At 48.3% G+C, this 21,544-nt stretch overlaps 1 protein-coding gene across 1 annotated transcript in view; it reads left to right on the top strand.

The window, feature by feature from the left end:
* ANKRD13C (ankyrin repeat domain 13C) overlaps nucleotides 1-21,544 on the top strand; it is a 459,935-nt gene that overhangs the window by 117,601 nt on the left and 320,790 nt on the right. Inside the window, exon 6 of the mRNA XM_086953854.1 lies at nucleotides 7,514-7,580. Coding sequence (XP_086809980.1) covers nucleotides 7,514-7,580 — 67 coding nt within the window. The remainder of the gene's footprint in view (nucleotides 1-7,513; nucleotides 7,581-21,544) is intronic.

Below are 21,544 nucleotides of genomic sequence, written 5' to 3'. Positions count from 1 at the left end.
CGCGCTTGTCAGACTCCTCAGCCGAGAAACCAGAATCATTCGAGTCCCAGATATTACCATCCCATTCATCAGGATTCCAGTCCAGTCTGGCTTTCGCCAGGACCATACGCACCTTCCGTTTACAAACACGACCACGACGATTCTTATATTTGTATTTTGCAATTCGAACAGCAGCCCTCTCTGCTATTGTCTGATAAGTCTCAAGTTTGTCGGCAAGCAATTTATTTTGACATCGCAAAATAGTATGACCATTCTGCACTTCAACAAACTTTTCTTCCATATCCACATATTGTCGCCGCAATTTCAAAAATTTCACATGTACAATCCTGTACGCAGTTAAAACAATCCAACCTCTGCGTCCCAAAATAGGAAGCTCCTCACCCTTCACTACTGGCGCTTTTTGCAAACAAGTAATAGCTGGCTCCAAACAAGAATTCCAATTTTCACTCAAACCAGTAGAATCGGCCCACTCACGGGCCAAAGCCTCGTAAGGCGTTGATTCCCAGCCGGGAATTTCAATAGGCAATTTGAAAGTAGATTTCGACTTTCTCAAAAACATTGTGACAAACCAAAAAGATATATACAACTATAAACAAATAATATACAAAATAAACTCCGTACATGCCCAGTGCAAACCGACAAGATAAAAACAATACAACGCACACAGGCTTCGTAAACAGTTCGTGACGCCAGATGTAACGACCGGATTCTCGGATCAGATAGAATCAGCTCACCAAGACACCACTAACCCAGCCGAAACGTAACCACCTTCCTCCTTAGGACCGATTTACAACAGGTATCTATGTTCCTACCCAAGGATGGGGAATTAGCAATATACAAGCTTAGATCTTCTAAAATACCACACTCATACAATATAGTCTTGCGACCACATGGCCTAGACTAATCTACCCTGGGGCAGTTCTGATTACTTACCGTTACACACTGACTACAACCAGTGCTCGCTCAAGCCACAATCCTGTGGGTATAGGCACTGTATCCTCCCAGTGCTCTCACTATTACACAGGCTACAATCCTGTGGGTATACACATCGACCACAGTCAATGCTCTCACTAACGCCGCTTTCCCTAGAGGCGATCTCACTACACACCGTTTCCCCCCGGTGCTCTCATTAACGCCGCCTTACAACGACGATCACTTTCCTATGAATACCTTTAGCTCTTCATGTTGGGGAATCTCTCAATATCCACTAAAGGTACAATACTACAATATTATGGATCACACAAGAATGGCCGAATTACACGGTGTACGACTTATTCCCTATTTCAAGAGCTCCTCTCTCCCCGATTATTCAGTTACCATTTACCTGGACGGGAATTGCATCCGTTCACATAACAGCATCTGACTAGAAGAAAGGCTAACTTTCCCATAAGATAATAAGACATACACACTGGTTCACTAAGAACTGGGGTATCTTTATTCATTAACAATGTCAACAATATAATACTATACTATAACATATAGCCTGAAAAGGAAAAGGAAAGGTTACAATGTGTGTGCACACTAATAAGAAAGGGTCGACGTCACCTTATTAACATGAAGTCTTGACTCAGCAGTCATCTGGGTTCCCTTCTCGTCTGTGCCTTGGCTCGTCTTAGGATCACACCTCTGCAGTCACGGATACACGTCGGCACCGCTATGCTGTCTCCTCCGTTTCCCTCCAAGTCACTGGAACCTTCCTCTTATTCTCTGTCTCATCAGCTGCTTTCTCTCTGGCTGTTTTGCACTACTCCTCTCTCCTCTCAATCACGGACTGTTTTCACTTTTCAGCTTCGATCTTATAACTCAGTTTCTACCACGCTGGTATTCGTTCTCTCAACTAACTGCTTCACTCTGTATGCTCTGATCTTAATGTCAAAGCTCGCCAGCTGCTCCAACTAAAATAACTTCAATCTTTCTAAGAGAGTATCAGCTTCTCGGTCTTTCTCGGACTTCAAGATGGCGACTGTCTGCCTTGAAATAATTAATTGCATTGATGCTAACGACTAGCTGCCGCCTACGGACTGACTGACTCACTACCTCATGCTTTCGCTAATATGGAAGCTTGTCCCTTCATGGAAAGTTACGGCCAGTAACCTGCCGCCCACCAAATTCTTGTACCTCCCCGTACCAAGGACACGTTCTCAGCCGGCCGGCCTGATGTTATGTCTTCGACACGAAGAAAAATACAGTCTTTCGATAAGGGCCAGCCTGAGCCGGTTCTCTCCAAGCGAACAACACCTCGTAACTAAAACATTACATTTGACCTAGAAGCATCTCAAGCTGCCAGGGCAGAAAGAAAGATGAAGTCTCTCCCGTTTGAGGCCTACAAGGCCCGAAATAAGTATAACTCCATCGGAAATATACAAGCACTCTTATAAAAGGACGGATTACTACTCCTACTAAGGAATCTATCTCTTAACATAGATTTATGAGCCCTAAATTAAAGGGAAGGGTATGGAATTGTATCAAACGCCTTATAAATAGGCCCTATCTAAGGTTCTAGTCCTCCTATTAGAATGATAGCAGACTAAAGTCACCTCCAATCACCTTCACTCAAGAAAGGGTCAAAAAGTCGGTCAGAACAGGGCCTTGTCCACCCGCTGCCTATGCAAATAGCTCGGGACCTTCCGCAACTTCCGGTAATCATTAAGCCCCCTGACATTCCAAGTTTGCGCTCTAAGACAGTCTACCTTCCCGTGGGATCCTCCTTCAGCGGTTTCCGCCATCTCTGTTGTCTCTGTGTGTACTTGACCTTCCCTCACTATGTGTACATGCACCGTGCACTGCATACAACCCACCCCCCTATTCCCAATATAACGGCCCACAACCACCCACCGAATCACAACCACCCCATCCCCCCTCCCACAGCTGACCTCCCCCCAACCTGGTCATGCAGAGCCCTCAGACCCCCCTCCCCACCCACCAACTCCCCCACAAACATTGCCCTCTTGAAACTGCTGTGGTGCATAGCACGCGCTGGCAGAGGTAGCTTCATGACCAATTAGTATAACTTTATCGCATCAGGCCTATTACCCGCCCCCGCCGTGCCTCTTGGTCCGCACCATTCAGCCCCAAAATAACTCTTGCTGGCCCTTCCGACCATATACCAGAAGTATATTACATACGTGCGTCTCTCCCTCCTTCGGCGCCCAGGCCCCGTCTATAGAAGAGCTGCCCCTCTTATCAAGCTATAAACTGAGTACAGTACCAGTTCCTCTGCCATTCAAACGGAGGCCCCTCCACAAAAATTTCATTGGGCTTCAGCCTCAGGTCCCCTCCACCTCCTTTTTATCACCAAACCGGGCACGTCTGTACAGTCTCAGTCCTGTTCATCCATCTGGCCTCCAGTTGCTTCATCCTGCAACTTTCTTTTGGGATCTTTACGTCGTTCTTTCCTCCACCCCTTCAATACCTGCTGCAGAGCCTTTGGGTCTGTGAACAAATGCGACTTGCCCTGCCGGTTCCCACGCAACTTAGCTGGGTACAGCATGGCGCAGTCAATACCCATTTCACGAAGTTCTCTCTTCAGCAGGGCCAAACGTTTACGTGCTTCCTGCACCCTGGCTGTGAAGTCCGGGTAAATCGATATTTCTGAACCTTCATATTGCAGCGACTTCTTCTCCCTGGCCAGGCGAAGCGCAGTGTCTCTGTCCCTGTAGTTGAGCAGTTTAGCGATAATAGGACGTGGCGGGGCTCGCGGCGAGGGCCCAGTGAGCCATGCGCTTGCTCCACTACAAACATCGGTGAGAAGCCACCCTCTCCCAGCAGGACAACCAACAGTTTCTCTACAAATAATTTCATGTTCCCGGTGGGGGTCGTCTCTGGAAAGCCCATAATTCGCAGATTACAACGTTGCGAGCGGGCTTCCAAGTCCTTTGCCTTATACTGCAAGGTTTGCATGAGCTTCCCTAGCCTCTTGTGTTCTGTGTCGATCTCAGTGTTCGCCTCCTCCACTTCAGTAATCCTCCTTTCAGACATGTCCAGCCTCTCTATGTGCTTATCGAGTCTTTACGCCATCCTGTCCATTCTATAAGTCGGTGCATCCATCTTCGTGCCCAGTGACGCTATGCTGCTCTGTAGGCCTTTCTCCATGGCAAGAAGTAGACTCCGTAGGTCCGTACCGGCAGTGTCGCTCTCCGCCACTGGCATTCTGGATTATACCACCACAGCAGGCGTGAACTGCGTCAACCAGTCCCGGGCAGAATCAAGCCTGTACCAAGCTAGTTACCGTCCCCCTCCATCGCATCTCGTGAATACTTCTACACAGTCCAGTATCCGCAGTCTGTAAACCACTACACGCAGACTTTCACTTCAGCTCGGGCAAGCCGGCTCCACAAGTCAGCCGCTACAAGTCTGCCTGCTTCGCCCCGGCACTGCAATCACCAATCCGTGGTCACTTTAATGTGTCTCAATGCACAGAAACTATGTGTTGTGCCTCACCGTGCGACCGCCAGGCTTCTCACACACGCCTCAGACTGCACTGTCACTCCAGCAGCGGTACATCTATCCTTTGAGGCCAGGGGTGACAGATGGCAGTGTAATTCTGCTTCGAGCAGAAGGCCGGCCGAGTCGCTCTGTAAAGGTCGCACTCACTCCTTGCTGGCCCCCCAAATATCCGCCTCACACCACCTCCGAATAGGTGACCAGGGACCACCCCAGGAAAGGGAGCTGCCTCCTTCTGCTCTGTCACCGGGCTCCTATAGTGTGCCTGCAGGGTGCCAGGGCAGTTATCAAGGCCCAAAGGCCTCACAGCACAGGGATCCTTGCGCACCCCGGGAGCCAGCCAAGGGCCCCACCGCCACAGCAACTCTCCTCAGCTGCCTCGCCACCATCACTTCTCCACTTTCTCTTGCCGCCGCACCTTACTTGGGGTCCTATGGGGCTCCACAGCACACGTGTGCAGGCAAAGGGCTCCTTCGACGTCAGGACTCCAGAGCCGGGGGGTGGGGGGTGTCGCAGAGACCAGATGCTGCCCCGCAGGCCCGAGCCCCCGGCCCAGTGCTCTTCGCCTGCAACTGACACCCTCAAGGGCACCCCGCAGAGGGAGGAGGGAAAGGGGGCCAACTTTGTCCGAGTCCTCCGCCCGAGCAGACACAGGGCCTCGGCCTCCGCAAGACGCTAATTTCGCTGCCGCAGGCAATCACCGGTATCCCGCAACCGCCTGCGATGCAGCGCGGCCTCCTCAGGCACTGTGGGTCGCGGTCCCGCGGCCCTCGAGACTTCCGCAGGTCGCAGGCGCTCACACTCTGCTCACTCCACCAATTACGGCCGGCGCCTCAGCTGTCAGCAGCGCTGCCCTTCCGATAGTCAGGACGCCCTTTAGGTGGTAGTTTTGGGGCCAAGTAGTGCAGGATAATGTAAAATATTATGCACAGCAGGACAGCTCGGGGCTCAAGCGCCCATCTCGGTCGCGAGCAAGCTCCGCCTCCCAAACGGGTAGAAAGCAGCGTCGGATTGGTAACGAGGGCACTCGGGCAATGCCCGAGGGGCCGGTATCCGAATTCCTGCTGTGGGCCGCTTTTTTGAGCAGCCTGGGCGCCGGTTTGGGCGATTTCTGAGTGGTTCGATGCCGCCAGCGGCCCAGTGGGTGTCTGAGTGGCCTTTCTGGAGGCAGATGGGCAACCATTTCCTCCCTTTTATCACCGGGCAGAGGTGTCACTACATTTCTCTCACTGGACTGGCCAATTAATGTGTGTATACTGAGCGGAGCAGGTGGCCTAAGCAGAAGTGGCCTCACTTGTTTTCAGGTGTGTTTCACCAGTGTGAAGTAATCCATGCATTTTTTTTTAACACCTCCCCACCCCCTTTTTTAAAAAAAATAATATGTTGCAGAAGCAGTGGTTTGCGGGAAGGCAATATGCAAATGTGAGCCACTTTTTTTTGTTAGCATGCCCGGGCCGATTTCTAATCCCAATCCGACCATGGTAGAAAGTTATCTGTATCCTGACAGTAGTGACAAATAAATGTGTACTTTGTTGCTGGAAACTGAATGCTATTTCCACATTAAACCATGGAAAAAATTCCCAGCAAAACAGGGGCATGCAGACCTCTGACTTCAGCTTAAGGATTTATTGTTTCAACAGTGTTGGGAGTTGTACTATGCCCTTTTCCTTCCTCAGGGATCAGATTGAAGAAAGACTTGGAGGATTCAAATTATACCTGGTGGGTAGATAGGGTGGCTAGAAAAAGGGACCAAATGGGATGATAAATACATTTTGAGGACTGTTTTGTTTGAAATCTCTACTGCTGCTACTGTTTGCATAGAGATAGTGAGCTTTAACTGCTCACAAGCTCAGAATGAATAGAAGTCTTGCGTTCTCTGTATCAAACTATCCCATCCATTTTTTTTTATATTGTCCACCTGCCTTGACTGGTTTATTACAAATGTGCATCTACATTCTCTTGCTCTGGTTATAGTGAAATGCTGGTTCGCCCACCTTGTTCATGTGTGTGCCCACTTACAAGATGAGATTTATCGGTCCCAGATTTATCTTTGTGACTTGTGTGAAGATTTTAAAAGGGATGGTCCTCAGCAGTGGTTACATCAGGTTATTGCTAGCTACTTGACTCTCTGCTAGTGCACCTTGTATCGTCAGAGTAGGTCCACAGTTCTTGTCCCACCTTTTGGGTCCATATCTGAATTTCTGCAGACATGGATTCTGATCTACCCACCCTTATTGTCCTGGACTTTACTGTCCATGCTGTGCTGGAACAGGGGTGAATGCCCACTTGGGGGCATAACATGTGCCCCCTGCAGGCACCCCTTGGCCCTGAGGTTAAAGGGGGCCATTTAGGGCCCTCTTTGTTTCCTCATCGCCACAGTGTCGATGGCGTCCTCACCACAATAAAAACTGCCAAACAAATTGGAGCCTCTGACCGCAGCTCCAGTGAGCACAGATCTCTAGCGGTTGCAATGGTATAGTGGAGGTGTGACCGCCGCACTCAAAATATGGCGTCGGACTGCAAATGTGGCGGTTCCTTCCACACCACAGCGAGTACGGCGGTCCTATGGACTTCCGTACTCATAATCGGTCTTTAAGTGCGTACTGAACGGGTTTTCTAAGCGGTTTTCTAAGTACTGCTTAAGTATTAACTTGTATATGTGCTGTGTAGTAGGTGTGTAGGTGCTGTGTAGGGCATGTCTTAATATTTACAGAAAAAACATTTGATTAAACAAAATTACCTTGATAATCTACTTAAACTGCATGCCTTGTACGAATTCTTAAATGATAAATCTTTATTTGCAAAGCTATTGATGTTATTTAATGACCTGTAAAGGATATTGTGGTGATAGTGTTGGGTGCATTTTGTGAATTATCAACTTTAACTATTTGAGTATCTTCTGAGCATAAAAATGGAACATGTATAGAAGAAATGAAGTCTTGTCTGACAGCCCTGCATTCTGATCCTGCTAAAGGGACAGTCAAATGTTAGTCCTTTTTAATTGTTTTCTTTACTTGAAGCACAATTGAAGAAAGTGACCTTAATGTTTCCTTTCCTTTTATACATGCAGTGCCTTTACTTTCCCGAATTCTGCCTTCTGATGCATGTAAAATATATAAACAGGGTATAAATATAAGGTAAGCTTTGCTTTTTATTTTTTCAATTCCTAATTTTTCAGATAAACACGTTTGTCCTATGTTCAGGTGGCCTGTCTAATGCCAACATGTATGTTTTATTGTGTTAAATTCTTAGCATGTGATCAGTCGTGTGTGAGGGAGAATATGTGGTATATATCCATGTAAATGTTTTGTAGTTGCTATGAGGACTTATTACGACCTTCAGCGTTTAGACTTTGAGAGTGGATTGTGCAATTTTTATACTGGCAACAGAAGTCTCTGTGCACTGAAAACTCGGAAGTTAAGATGTGGAAGTGAAACACCTGTGTTGGAATTTGGTAAATGATTAATTCTTTTTTTAGGTCTGGCTTCAGACAGCTTTAGTTGTTTTTAAGAAATCATGTCAGCCTTCAGTGGTCTTAGTGCCCGCCCCCTTCACCCATAGGTTTTCATGTGCTTCCCACTGTTTGTCATTGCTTGGATGGGTTGTCCCTTTGATGATGTTGATCATGAACAAGGTCGCAGTGGAGACCGAAACACGTTGATGATGTTTTCACCTTGAAAGTAGAAATAAAATAATGGAATAAGGAATTATTCAAAACCTTCCGTGAGTGTGACCCAATTTTCTTTGTTGGGAGAAATTTGTGGAGATGTATATCCCTTCCGCTGTTAGCCCCTCCCCCTCTTCTAAGCCTTTTGTTAGGCGATTTGTGGTAGTTTGCGCTTAGGCCTCCATAACTTTTTTCCACATAAGCTAGCCATGTCAAATTTGTGTCTATTTTTTCCAACATCCTGGCGATTCTAAAGGTACCCAGGCTTTGTGGATTCCCTTGGAGGAGATTGAGAAAATAGGCAAAATATAGCTTCATTTTGAGTTTTTGGGGAAAAATAGAAAAAAGGTGATCTTCAAAAATGTCTTTTTTCCTCTAAAAATTGCATCAACAGAAGGGTTGCTGTGCTGAGGTCTCCATTTTCCTGGCTTTCAGGGACATGTGGAGCTGAATCAATCCAATTTTTTTTTTACCACAATTTTGGCATTTTTCAAAGAGGTAACCCATTTTTCGTAATTTTCGTGCTTTCAACCTACTTCCAGTTTGTGGTGGAAACCCATGGGTGATCCTGTAAAGCTATAGATTTCTGAAAATTAGACAAAATGCCAGAATCAGCAAGGGGTTATTTGTGTAGATGCCGCAAGGTATTACCAAAGAAACCAACTGTTGCAATAAAAATATATTGAAAATTAGTAGGAAAAAACTTTCATTTGTTACGTTTTTATCTGTAACTTCTCGCCACGATGGCCGATTAGAAAATGAATATACCATGACATCTGCTAGACCCTTTTGGTTGCTAGGATATCTAGCGTTTGTGGATTTTCTAAGTGCTCGAGGTACCCAGAGCCAATAAGTGACCTGCACCTTGCAATGGTTTTTCATTGTGTACCAAGTTTAGAGCAATTCATGCGGTAAAATATGAAGAGTGAAAATAGGTATCAAGGAAACCTATGTATTTCTGAAATGGGCACAAGATATGGATTTTAGAAGCAGTGGTTATTTGCAAATCTCAGAATTTTTGGATATCCATTTCAGCATGTGATTTAGAAGGCATTTCTCACAATGTCTCCTTTCTTACACACTGGCTTACATTTGGAAGGCAAACCTGCAGAGAAATACAATCGTAATAAAACGTATCACTATTCTGCGGTCCCCTAAGTTTCTCGATAAAAATGTTACCACCCATTTTGGATAGGCCTAGTGCCCGCGATAAGAACGGGCCCAAAAAACATGATGAACACTTTTCATTTTCCACTGAAAACGAACCCTTTTTAGGTCTCGCAGACCTAGCGTTGCAGCGCACATGCGTTGCTCGCTCTGCGAGGCATATTGTAGTAGGGTAGGTTTTAGAAGTGGGATTGAAGCCCCGCCGCTATTTTTCATTGTCTCGCGTCATCGTTTATGGTGAATGCTGTCTTCCGATTGAAAATGAGACTTCTTAATTACCACCCTTTCTCCTTTTTGGACGGCCCATTCGGACTGGATCTTTTACTTTCGGCGTTATATAGTCTTTTTTAACTAATGGGTAAGCACTTTTTTTATTATTCGCGTAATGGCGACGGCTTGTTTCAGTCTCCTTTTTGTGCACGAGCGGCCACTTGTTTATTTTTACATCGCGCTTTCACTTAAAGTGAAAGTGCGATGCAAATATAAACAAGTCGCTACCTTTTTGCGCAATGGCAAGAGCTTGTTCCAATGGTTCTGAGCAGCCGAGGCCGCCCTCAGGAGTCCTGTCTCACGGATCTTGCTGCTGAGCAGATCCTAGAAGCGTGGAAAGATCGAGGTGCCATTAGACGACATGTTGCTGGTGTTCGGTATAGACTGCATTCACGTACAGTGGATTCCCTCCATGTTAACTGCCAGGAGGTGGAAGCGTTCAGTGGCCTACAGTTGTTGTAAGAGGTTACAGAGTGCGCAGCGGGTGTGTTGGAATCAGTGACGCAATGTTCTTTGTGCTTGGCACTGTCTGCACCTCTTTGTGTTCGGTGTACTTGTTAGCATTTCTCGGCGAGCGCAGGACTATCGCTTTGCCATGAATGTGGGATTGCTCCAGGGCGTCCGGCCTCGGCTCCGGGTTATGGGCGTCGGCCATACCATGCTAGGATCTGCACCCAGCCCTTGGCGTGCCCAGGAATTATATTCTGAGAGGTCAGGCGCGCCCCTGGATTCCCTTGAGTTTCCTCGTGCTTGCATGACTAGACCGTGTCTCATAGTGTAGTCCAGGCGCAGGATTGCTGGGCTGGCATTATGCATTAGTATAATTACCGCACATGCTGGAGATGAGGTTGGTCTCTCCTTGGGAGATGTGATGCATTGACTGCCCTCTCACCTCCACACTATGCACCGATCTGCATCTGCCCTCACCCCCCATGCCTTTGTACCCCAGTCTCTACCCCAGACCCTACGAGGAGGTGCTTCACTAGTCCCCACCATACTCTCTGTCACCCTCCACAGGTGAGATTTTCACTCCACACCTGCATTCTCCACTCTCCGCCCTTAACATGCCTTCTCCACCCTACACATACACTCCCTGCCCTCCACCCTACACATGCACTTCCCGCCATCCACCATACACATGCACTCTCTGCTCCTAGCATCTTTTGTTAAAGCTTTATATTTTTTATTGTTTGTGTTTAATCGCAAAGGTTATATGTCCGCTTTATTGTAAAAAAATTAAGTCAGTCTTGTTTCTTGTTTGTTGTGTGTGCTCAACGTGTTTTTTGCAGCGCCACCTTGTTTGTTAAAGCTGCTGTAGTGTCATGTGGGTTTATATGCCGTTTAAAGTTATTAACGGACAGGAAGTTTGCGTGTTTTTTTTTTGTAATTTGTTTTCTATACTGAACGGATTGTGTTTGTATGTTTACGTATCTAGATTTACATTTTAAATTGTAATAATGTGCTTACTTTTTAAACACTGTCACGTATGTGTTTCTAATTTTGTTGCTTTTTTAAAAACTTGAAACATTTATCTGCTTTGTAAGTGGGTGAATGGTAGATTTAATTGTTCGGTACGTTTATATGGTGTTAAATGTGTTTCATTGGCATTGGAAAGTTTGCATAGCTTTCTATTTCATTTATTTATTTATGGCACAATCCGTTCCAAACCTAAAACAAACATTCGCATTGCAATAGGTCTTGCATTTTTGCAAGTTTGAGCTAATGGCATAAATGACAATGCATTTTATTTATGTTTTGGTTTTTAAAACCTAAATAAAAGGCATTGTCATTTACAATGCCAATAGCTTAAACTTGTGTAAATGCGAGACCTATTGCATTGCAAATGCTTGTTTGCAATGTTGCTAGCTTAGGATTTTGGAGCCTAGCTCAGCAGGCACCTTGGTAAACCTAGCACACCTGCACATTATTTTTAAACTGGACACTTGGGGGAATCCATGTGGGGTGACTTGCACGGCTCTCATAATGTTTTCTAGCCGAGAATCCCGTGCAAACCTCAAACTTTGACTTAAGAAAAACATTTTCCTCACATTTCTGTGATGGAAAGTTCTGCAGTCTGCAAGTAGCAACTAATTACCTACAATTCCCCCAAGTCTCCTGATAAAAATGGTACCTCACTTGAGTGGCTATGGCTATTGGCCGCTACAGAAAAGGCGCCAAAACATAATATTTAGACATCTTATTTTTCCACTGGAAAACTGACACTTTTTTTTAATGGGCTTAGTTGCAGATTTTGGACCCTAGCGCAGCCGCCATATATGGAAACCTAGCAAACCTATTCATTTTTTGACACTAGATACCTGGGAGAATCCAGTGTGCGGTGACTCTCGTCAGGTTTTTCTACCCAGACCCTTGCAAACCTCACACATTGTGCATTTTCCTTGCATTTCTGTGATTTTAATTTCTGGAATCAGCAGGAATCTGTAAAATTCCTCCGATCCAGCATTTTCCCACTTATCCAATAAAATTACTGCCTCCAATGTGACTGGGCCTAGTGCCTGCGACAGGAACAGATCAAACCAAGTTCAATGAGTGTCCCTTTGTGAGGACTCTAATTTATGTTAGTTTAATCCATTCCTGTTGCAGGGACTAAGCCCACCCGCTCAAGAGGGGCAGCATTTTTATTTGGACAAGTGGGGGAAGACTGGGTGGTAGGGATTTTGTGGACTGCTGCTGATTCTGGAAGAATACATCGCAGAAATGCAAGGAAAATGTGCAATTTTAGTCAAATTTTTGGGTGTGCATGGCATTGTGGCTAAGAAAACTTTGTGGGATCCATGAGAGGCACACCACCCTGTACTTCCCTGGTAGTCTAGTTTACAGAAATGTCTGGGTTTCCGAACCCAGACTATCCCTTTTTGTTAATGTTTCCACATTGAATCTTGGACCCCGCCCTTTGGACCCTGCCCTTTTGCGAGCCCTAGGCCCACACAAACCGGTGAGGTACCATTTTTATCTGGAGATATGTGGGGCTTTGGGTGGCAGGAAATGTGACGCTCCCATCGTATCCCAGTACTTTAAGGGATCCACGCGAGCCATAGTGGAATCCCCCTGGTGTCTAGTTTACACAAATAACTGTAGTTGGTTGATTTTTCCTAGAGACATGGTAGACCCTGGCAGAGTGATGGAAAGACAAATATTACTTCACAACCATCTAATCCTCTGGTAGAGAGAGAGTCTCTCTCTCGCTGATCAAAATATAAACAAAATATTTCACAAAAATGAAATTCACTGGTAATAATGTACACAGCCCCCCTCATCCTCCTCGGTACAGGGGCCCCCCCCAAGCTCCTGAATAAATCCGGAGGGGGCCCCTCCACGTACCTTGCACGGGGGCCCTACTCCGGTTTCGTTATGCCACTGCTTCTCCACCACTCCAACTCTAAGAACACTTGCCTGCTCAACTACAACGAGGCTGCCGATTACAGACTGCGGAAGCAATAAAACTCATCTTTGAATCTGGAGAACAATCCTTGAATACAACAAAAACATTGAAGGTTGCCAAATAAAACAAAGGAACAGCCAACTTCTTATACCAAATGTATGACTTAAGAAAGCACTGTAAGGCTCCAATGTTCTATCTACTCTGTTGTAGACTGTAGGGGGGGAGAACGTAGGTGACTGAAGGACACACCACTCGTATGTTTATAAGTGTAGTCTTTTATTATTTTTTATTCTTTTAATGGCACTGATTTTAAGCTTTCTGGTGTCTCAGTCGCATATGTTTCAGACTGTCTTTAAATTAAATACACAAAAAAATGGTCCTTCATGTCAGGAGTGTAACAATGTAACTGAAATAAGGGTTCTTATAGGATTTCTTCAGGGTTGCTTCCTCAGGCTTTCAGGTCCTGGATGATTGTCCGGTCTCTCTGTCTTCGTAGGGCCTCTGAGGTAAAAGAGAGGGGAAAACAAACAATAACACGCCTTAGTCATGGGTTTTCAGTTTTATCTACCATGTGCTACCGTCACCAGCCGTAGTGGGGGAGGGGGGTTGATCAGGTGCCATAATGAGGGACTCCGGTATCACTCTCACCCAAAGAAACGTGTTTTAAGACTGCACTCCTTCCCACCAGAGTGCCCCTCCCAAGGGTACTCGCCTGAAGCCACGACCCCTACTCCGGGCTGTGGTGTAGGGACCCGGGGGGGTCCTCCCTCTCCTCTGGGTCGCTGAGTTGGTTAGCGGTGTCGGCGGCTCTTTCTCTCTGGTCTCCGCTCTCCTCGCTCCTTACACTCCTCTGTCGCTTCGCTCACTTCCTCCCTTACCGCTGCCTCTGTCCTGGACTCCTTCGTTGTTTCGCTCCTTCCGCCGTCGGGGTCCTTCTTCTCCTCGTCTCCCTCGCTTTATTTGCCTCCCGTGGGTGACGTCAGGACCACTTCCGTGGGTGACATCAGGACCGCTTCCGCCCACCTCTCGAGGACCGCTGACCTCTCTTCCTGTTGGATTGCAGGTTTGCCCGGGTTCATCGTGTATTCGGTCTTCCGCAGCACTGAACTCCTTACATCAGTCTACACCACCCATGTGCTGATTGTAGTCTAAAATGCACACATGTTTGCGCAATTCAGCAACCTGACCCCAAACAGTCAAGGTGAAGTTCTTTTTTTTTTTACTTTTCATGCATGTGTGTAGGAAAAGGCCATTATTGCATGTTTGCCCCCTAACTTTTTTCCAGATACCTGATACACTTTGTCTGAGTGTGCCTTGGGTCCCTACCAATCAGGTTCCCAGGGCCTGTGTTCTTTCCCTAACCTATACCATTGTTTGCACATTTGGCAGAACTCTGGCCTACCTGTAAGCCCCTTGTAAGGGGTACCCATGGTACCAAGGGCATGGTAGCCAGGGAAAGGCCTCTGAGGGCTGCAGCATTTATCATGCCACTCTCGGGGACTTCTCACCACAAATATGCCCCACTGCCATTGTAGCCTGCGTGTTGTGGTGCAGCTAAAAGTGAAGAGACACTATGGCACACAAGCACTGCATGAGACTTCGGTAAGTCACCCTTAAGTGAGGGTGCACTATACTTCATGTGAGGACCTATCTGCATGAGCAGGCAAGCCCCTATAATATCTAAGGCCATTCTTCGATATGAGAGTGCCCAGTAAAGCTATACTGAGTATATTGTCTAGAAACAGGTCATTACCATCTTCCTAGCACCATAATTGCTTTATGGAATCCTGGGATGTTTGGTATCAAACATCTGAGTAATAAACCTGCACTGATTCCAGTGTCTGATTTAGTATCTCATGCACTCGCTGGTCCCTTCTAGAGGGGACCCCCTGCAAACCAACTGCTGGTGAGTTTCTGACTGGTGAATATCGGTATTCCTCTTGGACACAGGTTTCTGGACCTCTGGGGTGGGAGCCTTTGCTCCCTGGACCCAAAAACAAAACCTTTCCTGGGCCGAGGGGTTCACTCCTTGCTGCCTTTGCAACGCGACCCCAGCCTCTCCTGCTATCGGGAACAGGCCCCCTTCCTGTCTCACCCCCTTTTCAGCGGGAAGACAGGTGGGACAATCAGGACAGCCCAGAAAGTGTGCCCGGTTCTGCCAACCACCCCTCAGGTGAAGGAGGCGAAGTGAAGGCCTCTCATAACTGTCAGCCATCTTGCAGATGGCAGGCACCCACTGTAGGAAAGTGGTCTATATATACTGGACCAAAGTAAGGTACAGTGTGCACAGAGTCCCCTGTCCCCAGAGGTTTGGCAGAAGCTAAAGTCAGATATAACCTTACTCTCTAAAGTGTTAGCTCGGTCGAGCAGTTAGGCAGTATCAGAGGACAGTGTAAAGCATTTGTTGTACACACTTAGTCAGCAAATGGTCCAACACACTCAATAACTGAACTCTTGGCCAATTGTTTTGTATCAAAAGATCTAGTTTTATTTTAGAACCAACAAGGTATCAACATATACTTTCTCAGGATGAGTTACTTTAGTTAAATAGGCAATAGACTTTTTGAATGCAATAAGTGTAGTCTGTTGCAATAGGCAACACAATGCAACATTGAGCTCAATGGGAATTTCTAGTTGAATGCAATTAGTTACTTTGTAGATTATTTTTCTAACCACAGGACTGGATCCTAGATTCAGTCCCAGGACATGAGCTGTAAACAGTTAAGAAAAAACGTTTTGGTTACAGTAGTGATTTTTAACGAATATTATTGTATTTTAAAAGTTGACACAAACCTTTTCAGTTGAAATTACCAATGTTATCCTATGGAAGGAAATTCAATTTTCAGGTAAAGTGTGTTTACGTTACTTTTGTAATCCAGTTCTGTCTATCTAAAACAGGTAAGTAATTACATTTTGGTAGTTGGTACGATTTGTAGTTTGCAGAAAACGACAGAAGAAATTTAACAGAAAAACAGTCAATAGTTTCCTATGGAAGAAAATACAGGTTACTGGTACATACCGTTAAAATTAGTTTTCAGGGTTTGTGCTGGGCTAAAAGGTGCAGCACTGAGGTCTCTCCTGATAACAGGTGAGTAAATCCGAATTTGTTGTTTGGCTGATTTTAGGTGAATATTTTAAAGTTCCAAAACTCCACAATTTGAAGAATTTCCAAGTGGAAACCAGTCCATGTTAACTCCCTTTTCTTCCGTAGGCTATCGGCTTTTAGGTAAGTACTCGACTGGCAGAGTTAAGGTTCTGGGCGTAGACACGGGGTCTCCCAGGTTCAGGTAGGTACAGTTGGTACACCCTCAGCGGCACAGGGGCAGCCGGGTGCAGAGGTAGTTAGGCCCAATGAGAGGCAGGGGGCCTTTAGTTGGTGGCTGCTGGCTAGCAGGCCACGTAGCTGTGGGAGCTGGGCTCCTGGTCACTTGCTCAGGGAAAATGGGAAAGTAGTATAGGACACAGGTTGCACTGCCAGGGGCACTCAGGCGGCTGGGTGCAGGGTGCTTTTAAGCCTTCGGGCGCTCAATGTTATTCAATGGAGATCTTTAAAAGGGAACCCAGGCTGCAGGCAGGGGGACGGTGGATCTTCTGGAGCGACCAACACTTCGAGGGTAAGTTGCGATCTTGGAGGGTAGGTAGGCACCCCGGAGTTGGGCACAGGAGGCCGGGGGGGTGCGGGATGCAAGGGTGTCTTGGGACGTCTGGAAATCTTACCCTCTGCTGGTCGAGATAGGAGGGGTCCCTGGTTCTGCGTCTGCAGGTGTCGTCTGGGTCATTGAGGAGGGTCTTTGGGCACTGGATTCCAGTTCAGGGTCTTTGTCCACTTGGGCATAGGCTGGGCTCGGCGGGTGCCGAGTGGGCTTCATTTGCGGTTCCTGGCTGGCACCAGGGGTAATGTGGTTTGAGCAGAGCCACTGCTCGTGTGAGTCCCCGTCTCTTAAGAGGGTCAAGGCAGGCAGGTCCTCCGGGGTTCTTGAGGTTGCTGCCCGCAGGAGACGTCTGGTTTTAGCAGGAGCAGGGTCAAGGATCAACAGGCCTGTAGAGCTGGGGCCAAGTCAGTTGGTGTCGTCCCCTTGTTAGCAGCTGCACAGCAGGTCTTCTTCTTCTTGGTCTTCTTTCTTGTTTCAAAATGTGGATCTGAGGAAGGAAGGTTCAGGATGCCCCTAAATACTACATTTAGGGGCGTTACATGTAGGAGAAGGGCAGGGACCAATAGGTCCCTGTCCTGGGGTGAGTACACCCCCTAGCCTGCTCCTCTCCTGTGGAAGGGGGGCAGGAGCCTATTTCTAATTGGACAGGGCTCCCCATCTTCAAGATGGCCATAGCCCCGAGTTGGGCTTCACCTCGCCTCTCCCACCTGAGGGGTGGAGTTGGCACAGGCTGGCACCCCCTCTTTCCTAGCGTAGGTTTTCCTGCCAGTCTGAACCGGTGGGGGCCAGTTGCTGAGTACAGCAAGTGGTCTGGAGAAGCTCACAAAGGCGGTATGTCTTTTGAAGCTTCCCCCCCTGCCCATCCTGGGGGAGGAGGCCTAGCACCTTGCCTAGGATGTGCATTGTTGCAGGCCCTGGAGAGTGGGGGGTTCTCCACCCAGGAGTCCAGCAACATGTCTGCTGTGTGGCAGCCTAGGCAGCCTCTCAGACCAGACGTGGATTGTAGGTTCGGTTTCAGGGGGGTTCTCTAAGATGCCCTCTGTAGTGTATTTTACATTAAATACCACACTGGCATCCGTGTGGGTTTAACGTGCTGAGAAGTTTGAGATCAAACTTGTCAGTCTTCAGTGTAGCCTATTATGGTGCTGTGGAGTTCGTAATGACATGCACCTGTGCCCACACAAATGGCATAGGGCACCCAGCTAGAGGGGTAACTGATGTATGCCAGGGCAGTGAGGGCATGGCACACATGGATGTGGGCCATGTCGAGACTTTGTTTAGTTCTACACCAAGCCACTCAGTCTGCAGAGGCAGTGTGTGGGTGTCCGGGTGCAGGGCCCCTAAGGGTGGCATAGTAAGTGCTGCAGCCCTTAGGGGTCTTCTCTGGTCATAATGGCCTGGGTACCTAGGGTAACATTTACCAGGGGCTGACATGTGGCCAGAGATACCAATGAGGTTTCAGCTTCAATAAAGTTTTAGGGAAGGAACATAGGCACTGGGCACCTGATTAGCAAGAGCCCAGGGCACACTTAGTCAAAGCACATCAGCACAAAGTGGGGGCATACCAATGCAAGAAAGATGGCACTTTCTCACACCCTCCAATCAGGGTCAGGGATTATGCCCACTCCTTCATGTGGGGCGAGCACACTAAGGGTATAGACACCCCTAAGGTCAGCAGCCCATTGGTTACTACCTTGCAACCCCAGTAACACCCCTAAATACAGCATTTAGGGGCACCCCTGAACCCAGCTCAACCGTTCCTGATGACACAAGATGACTGGCGAAGATGACGACACAACTGACAAAGATCCAGGCACCCACTGCTTTGGCCGCAGCCCTACCGCCTCTGCCTGCACCTTCATAAAATCTCTGCAGCACGACTTCCAACCTGAAGACCTGCGAACCTTGGAGGACTGACCAACTTTGAAAAAGACTCCGGACTTCCGAAGACAGCGGCTTGGTCTCCAAAAAGAACTCCAAGCCCCTGCGTAACGCGAATGCTCACCTTCCAGACCTACCTCTGCACCCAACGCCCATGGCCTGGGTCCCGAGGCCCACCGGACGCAGAAGAGGATTCCCAGGGGTCTCAAGCCCGAATCCATTGAGGGGTGATGTCTTCCCAGCATTCATGACAGCGCCCGCAGCCTCTGCACCAAGACCCTCTTCGACCGCAACCTTCCCGGTAAGGAGAAACCCAGCGTCCAAAGACACCCCTGCATCCTCCGGCCCTGCATCCTGGTGATCAGACCCAACGGTATCCCAATGTTGCCTGGTATCTCAACTTCCCTCCCTGGCTGTTGGTTCCATCGAAAAAACCTTCTCGTCTGAATCAGCAGCTTAAAACCGATCTCCAGCTGGTAACATTGGCCGCCTGATGCTGTTTGACCACCCGGCCGCCCTTGTGCCTCTGGTTGTGTGGTTTTGGTGCTGCCTTGGGCCCCCGTTTGTGATTACGTTAACTCCTGAAGATTGTCCTCCAAGGCTGCTTTTCCCTTTCTGTGAGCAGAACCAACCGATGTGCCCCTTGTCCCCATTGACTAGCATTGGCATCTCTGTACACGGCTCAATGTTATCCATTGAGGGATAGGGGTCCTCCAGTTGGTGGCTGCTGATAAGCAGGTCACTTGATTGTGGCAGCAAAGCTCCTAGACTTTAGCTCAGGGCAAATGGGGAAACAAAGTAACATGAAAGGTGCACCCTCAGCGGCACTAGGGCAGCCGGGTGCTGTTTCCACTTAGGCTGCCCTGTTTGCAATGGGAAACCTCCGATTTGCAAAAGCACTGCAGGCTCTGGGTTCCTGACAAGTTTATCCTTAAGCTTGAATGATATCTGATTTTACAAATTTTATCTTTTACATAGCAGTGTTAACTCCTTGCTTTTTAAACATTGTGGTATTTTATATTTTGTAATGGTTTTTATTAACTATACAATAAAGGAAATCTTAATCGCTGCATGGCTCTGGGACAAAGGTCTTCTGGGTGCGACCACCACTTCGAGAGGTATGTTGGGGGTTGGCTAGGCACCGTTGTTTGAGCTACCCGAGGCCGTGGTGCGTCTGGTGCAGGGGTGCCTTTTAGGGTCGGATCTTCTTACCAGCTTCTGGTCGTGGTTGGGAGATATTACAGATTTAGGCTGCAGTCATTGGCTTGGGGCAGGTCAGGGATCGCTGGATCTCCAGTCAGGATCGCCGGGGAGACCTCCTCGGTGTTTTTGCCTACTCGAGCTCCGGCCGTGGACAGCGGGTGCAGAGTGGGGCAGATTTGCGGTTTCCGGTTGGGCCCAGAGGTTGGAGATTAACAAATCTGGTGTTCACTGGAGACAACGTCTTTGGGCTTGAAGGCAGGCAGGTCATTTGGGTTTCTCGGGGTTACTGGCTGCAGGACACACCAGGATTTCGCAGGCGCAGGTTCGAGGTGGAGACAGGCTGGTAGGGCTGGGGGTCAAGTCAGTAGGCGTCTTCCTCTTGTTCGCTTCGGCACAGCTGTACAGTCCTTCAGCTTCTTTTCTTGTTGCAGGTTTTTATCTGAGGAAGCAAGGTTCAGGGGTGCCCCTAAATATAAGATTTAGGGGCGTTCGAGGTAGGTAATAAGGTTGGGACCAATAGGTCCCTTTCCTGGAGTGAGTAAACCCCCTATTATGCCACCCTCCTGTGGGAGGCGGGCATATGCCTGTTCCTGGTTGGCTGGGACCCCTCCGTCTATAAGATGGCGGGGACTGAGAGTTGTACTTCACCTCGCCTCCCACACCTAAGTGGTAGAGTTGGCAGAAGTGGGCACACCTCTCTTCCTCACTTGTTTTTCCCGCGGGGTCTCCTGCCCATAGTGGGGGTCAGAATCGGTGTGAACCAGTTGCTGAGAGCAGCAAGTGGCCTGGGTTAGCTCACAAAGGTGACAAGCCTTTGAAGCTTCCCCTTCGTGAACCCTGCTCATCCTGGTGAGGAGGCTTGGCACCTCGTCCCAGGATGGGCATTGATTGAGGGCCCCAGAGAGCAGCAGGCTCTCGACCCCGGGGTCTAGAAAAGCCGGATGGTAGCAGCTGAAAGCATCCACCTAGCCTGGACACTAGTGATAGGTTATTTTTCAGGAGGCATCTCGAAGATGCTTTCTGTGTGCATTTTCATTAAATCCCACACTGGCATCAGTTGGGGTTTAATGTGCTGAGAAGTTTGATACCAAACTTCTCATTTTTCAGTGTAGCCATCATGGTGCTGTGGAGTTCGTAATAACAAACTCCCAGCACCATATACTCTTAATGGCAGCTCTGCACTTACAATGTCTAAGATTTTACTTTATAAAAAAAAAAAAATTTAAACAAATGGGATGATGGACAGAGTGAACATTGCGAGCACTCTTCCCCCAGTCAACTGATCTGGGTTTAATCCATCATCATTCTTTAGCTCACTCCGCCACCCCAGTTCAGACATGGCCATATGCAAATCGGTTTGACCCTGTGCCTCATGGGAACAGTCCAGCCCGAACTTCCAAGCTAAGTCTTCCCTGGACCGGAAATAAGCATCCTGGGACCGGTTTCTGGCTAATTAGCCGTCATCAGCCAGGCTAGCTTGAATCCAGTGGCAAAGTGAGCAAGGGTCCCACTGGCGCCAGCCCCAGAGCCACTGGATCCAGGGCCCTCGGCTCCGGCCCTGGCGCCTCATGGTACAGCACGGCTGGCTCCAGTCCCGGCAACGCCCTTGGCTCCGGCCCCAGCGCCGCTACAGGCGCCACACTGGGTACTGTTTATTCGGCCCCTGCCCCGGTTCCCGAACCATTGTGTTCCTGCCAGGGATCCACGTTGGGATGCGGCTCCGGTGCGGCCCCGGCTGGCGTCACTTCCGGCGCCGTTGACCCCCCGCTCCGGCCCTGCCGCCACGGCCGGCTCCTTCTACCCCGGAGCCGGACGAGGACTGGGACGGCTCCGAGGACCCCATTGCGTGGCAGTGTG

This window comes from Lissotriton vulgaris, chromosome 1_1 (genome assembly GCF_964263255.1).
Source record: "Lissotriton vulgaris chromosome 1_1, aLisVul1.2, whole genome shotgun sequence".
NCBI lineage: Eukaryota > Metazoa > Chordata > Amphibia > Caudata > Salamandridae > Lissotriton > Lissotriton vulgaris.
This window is presented reverse-complemented; position numbering and strand designations above follow the sequence as displayed.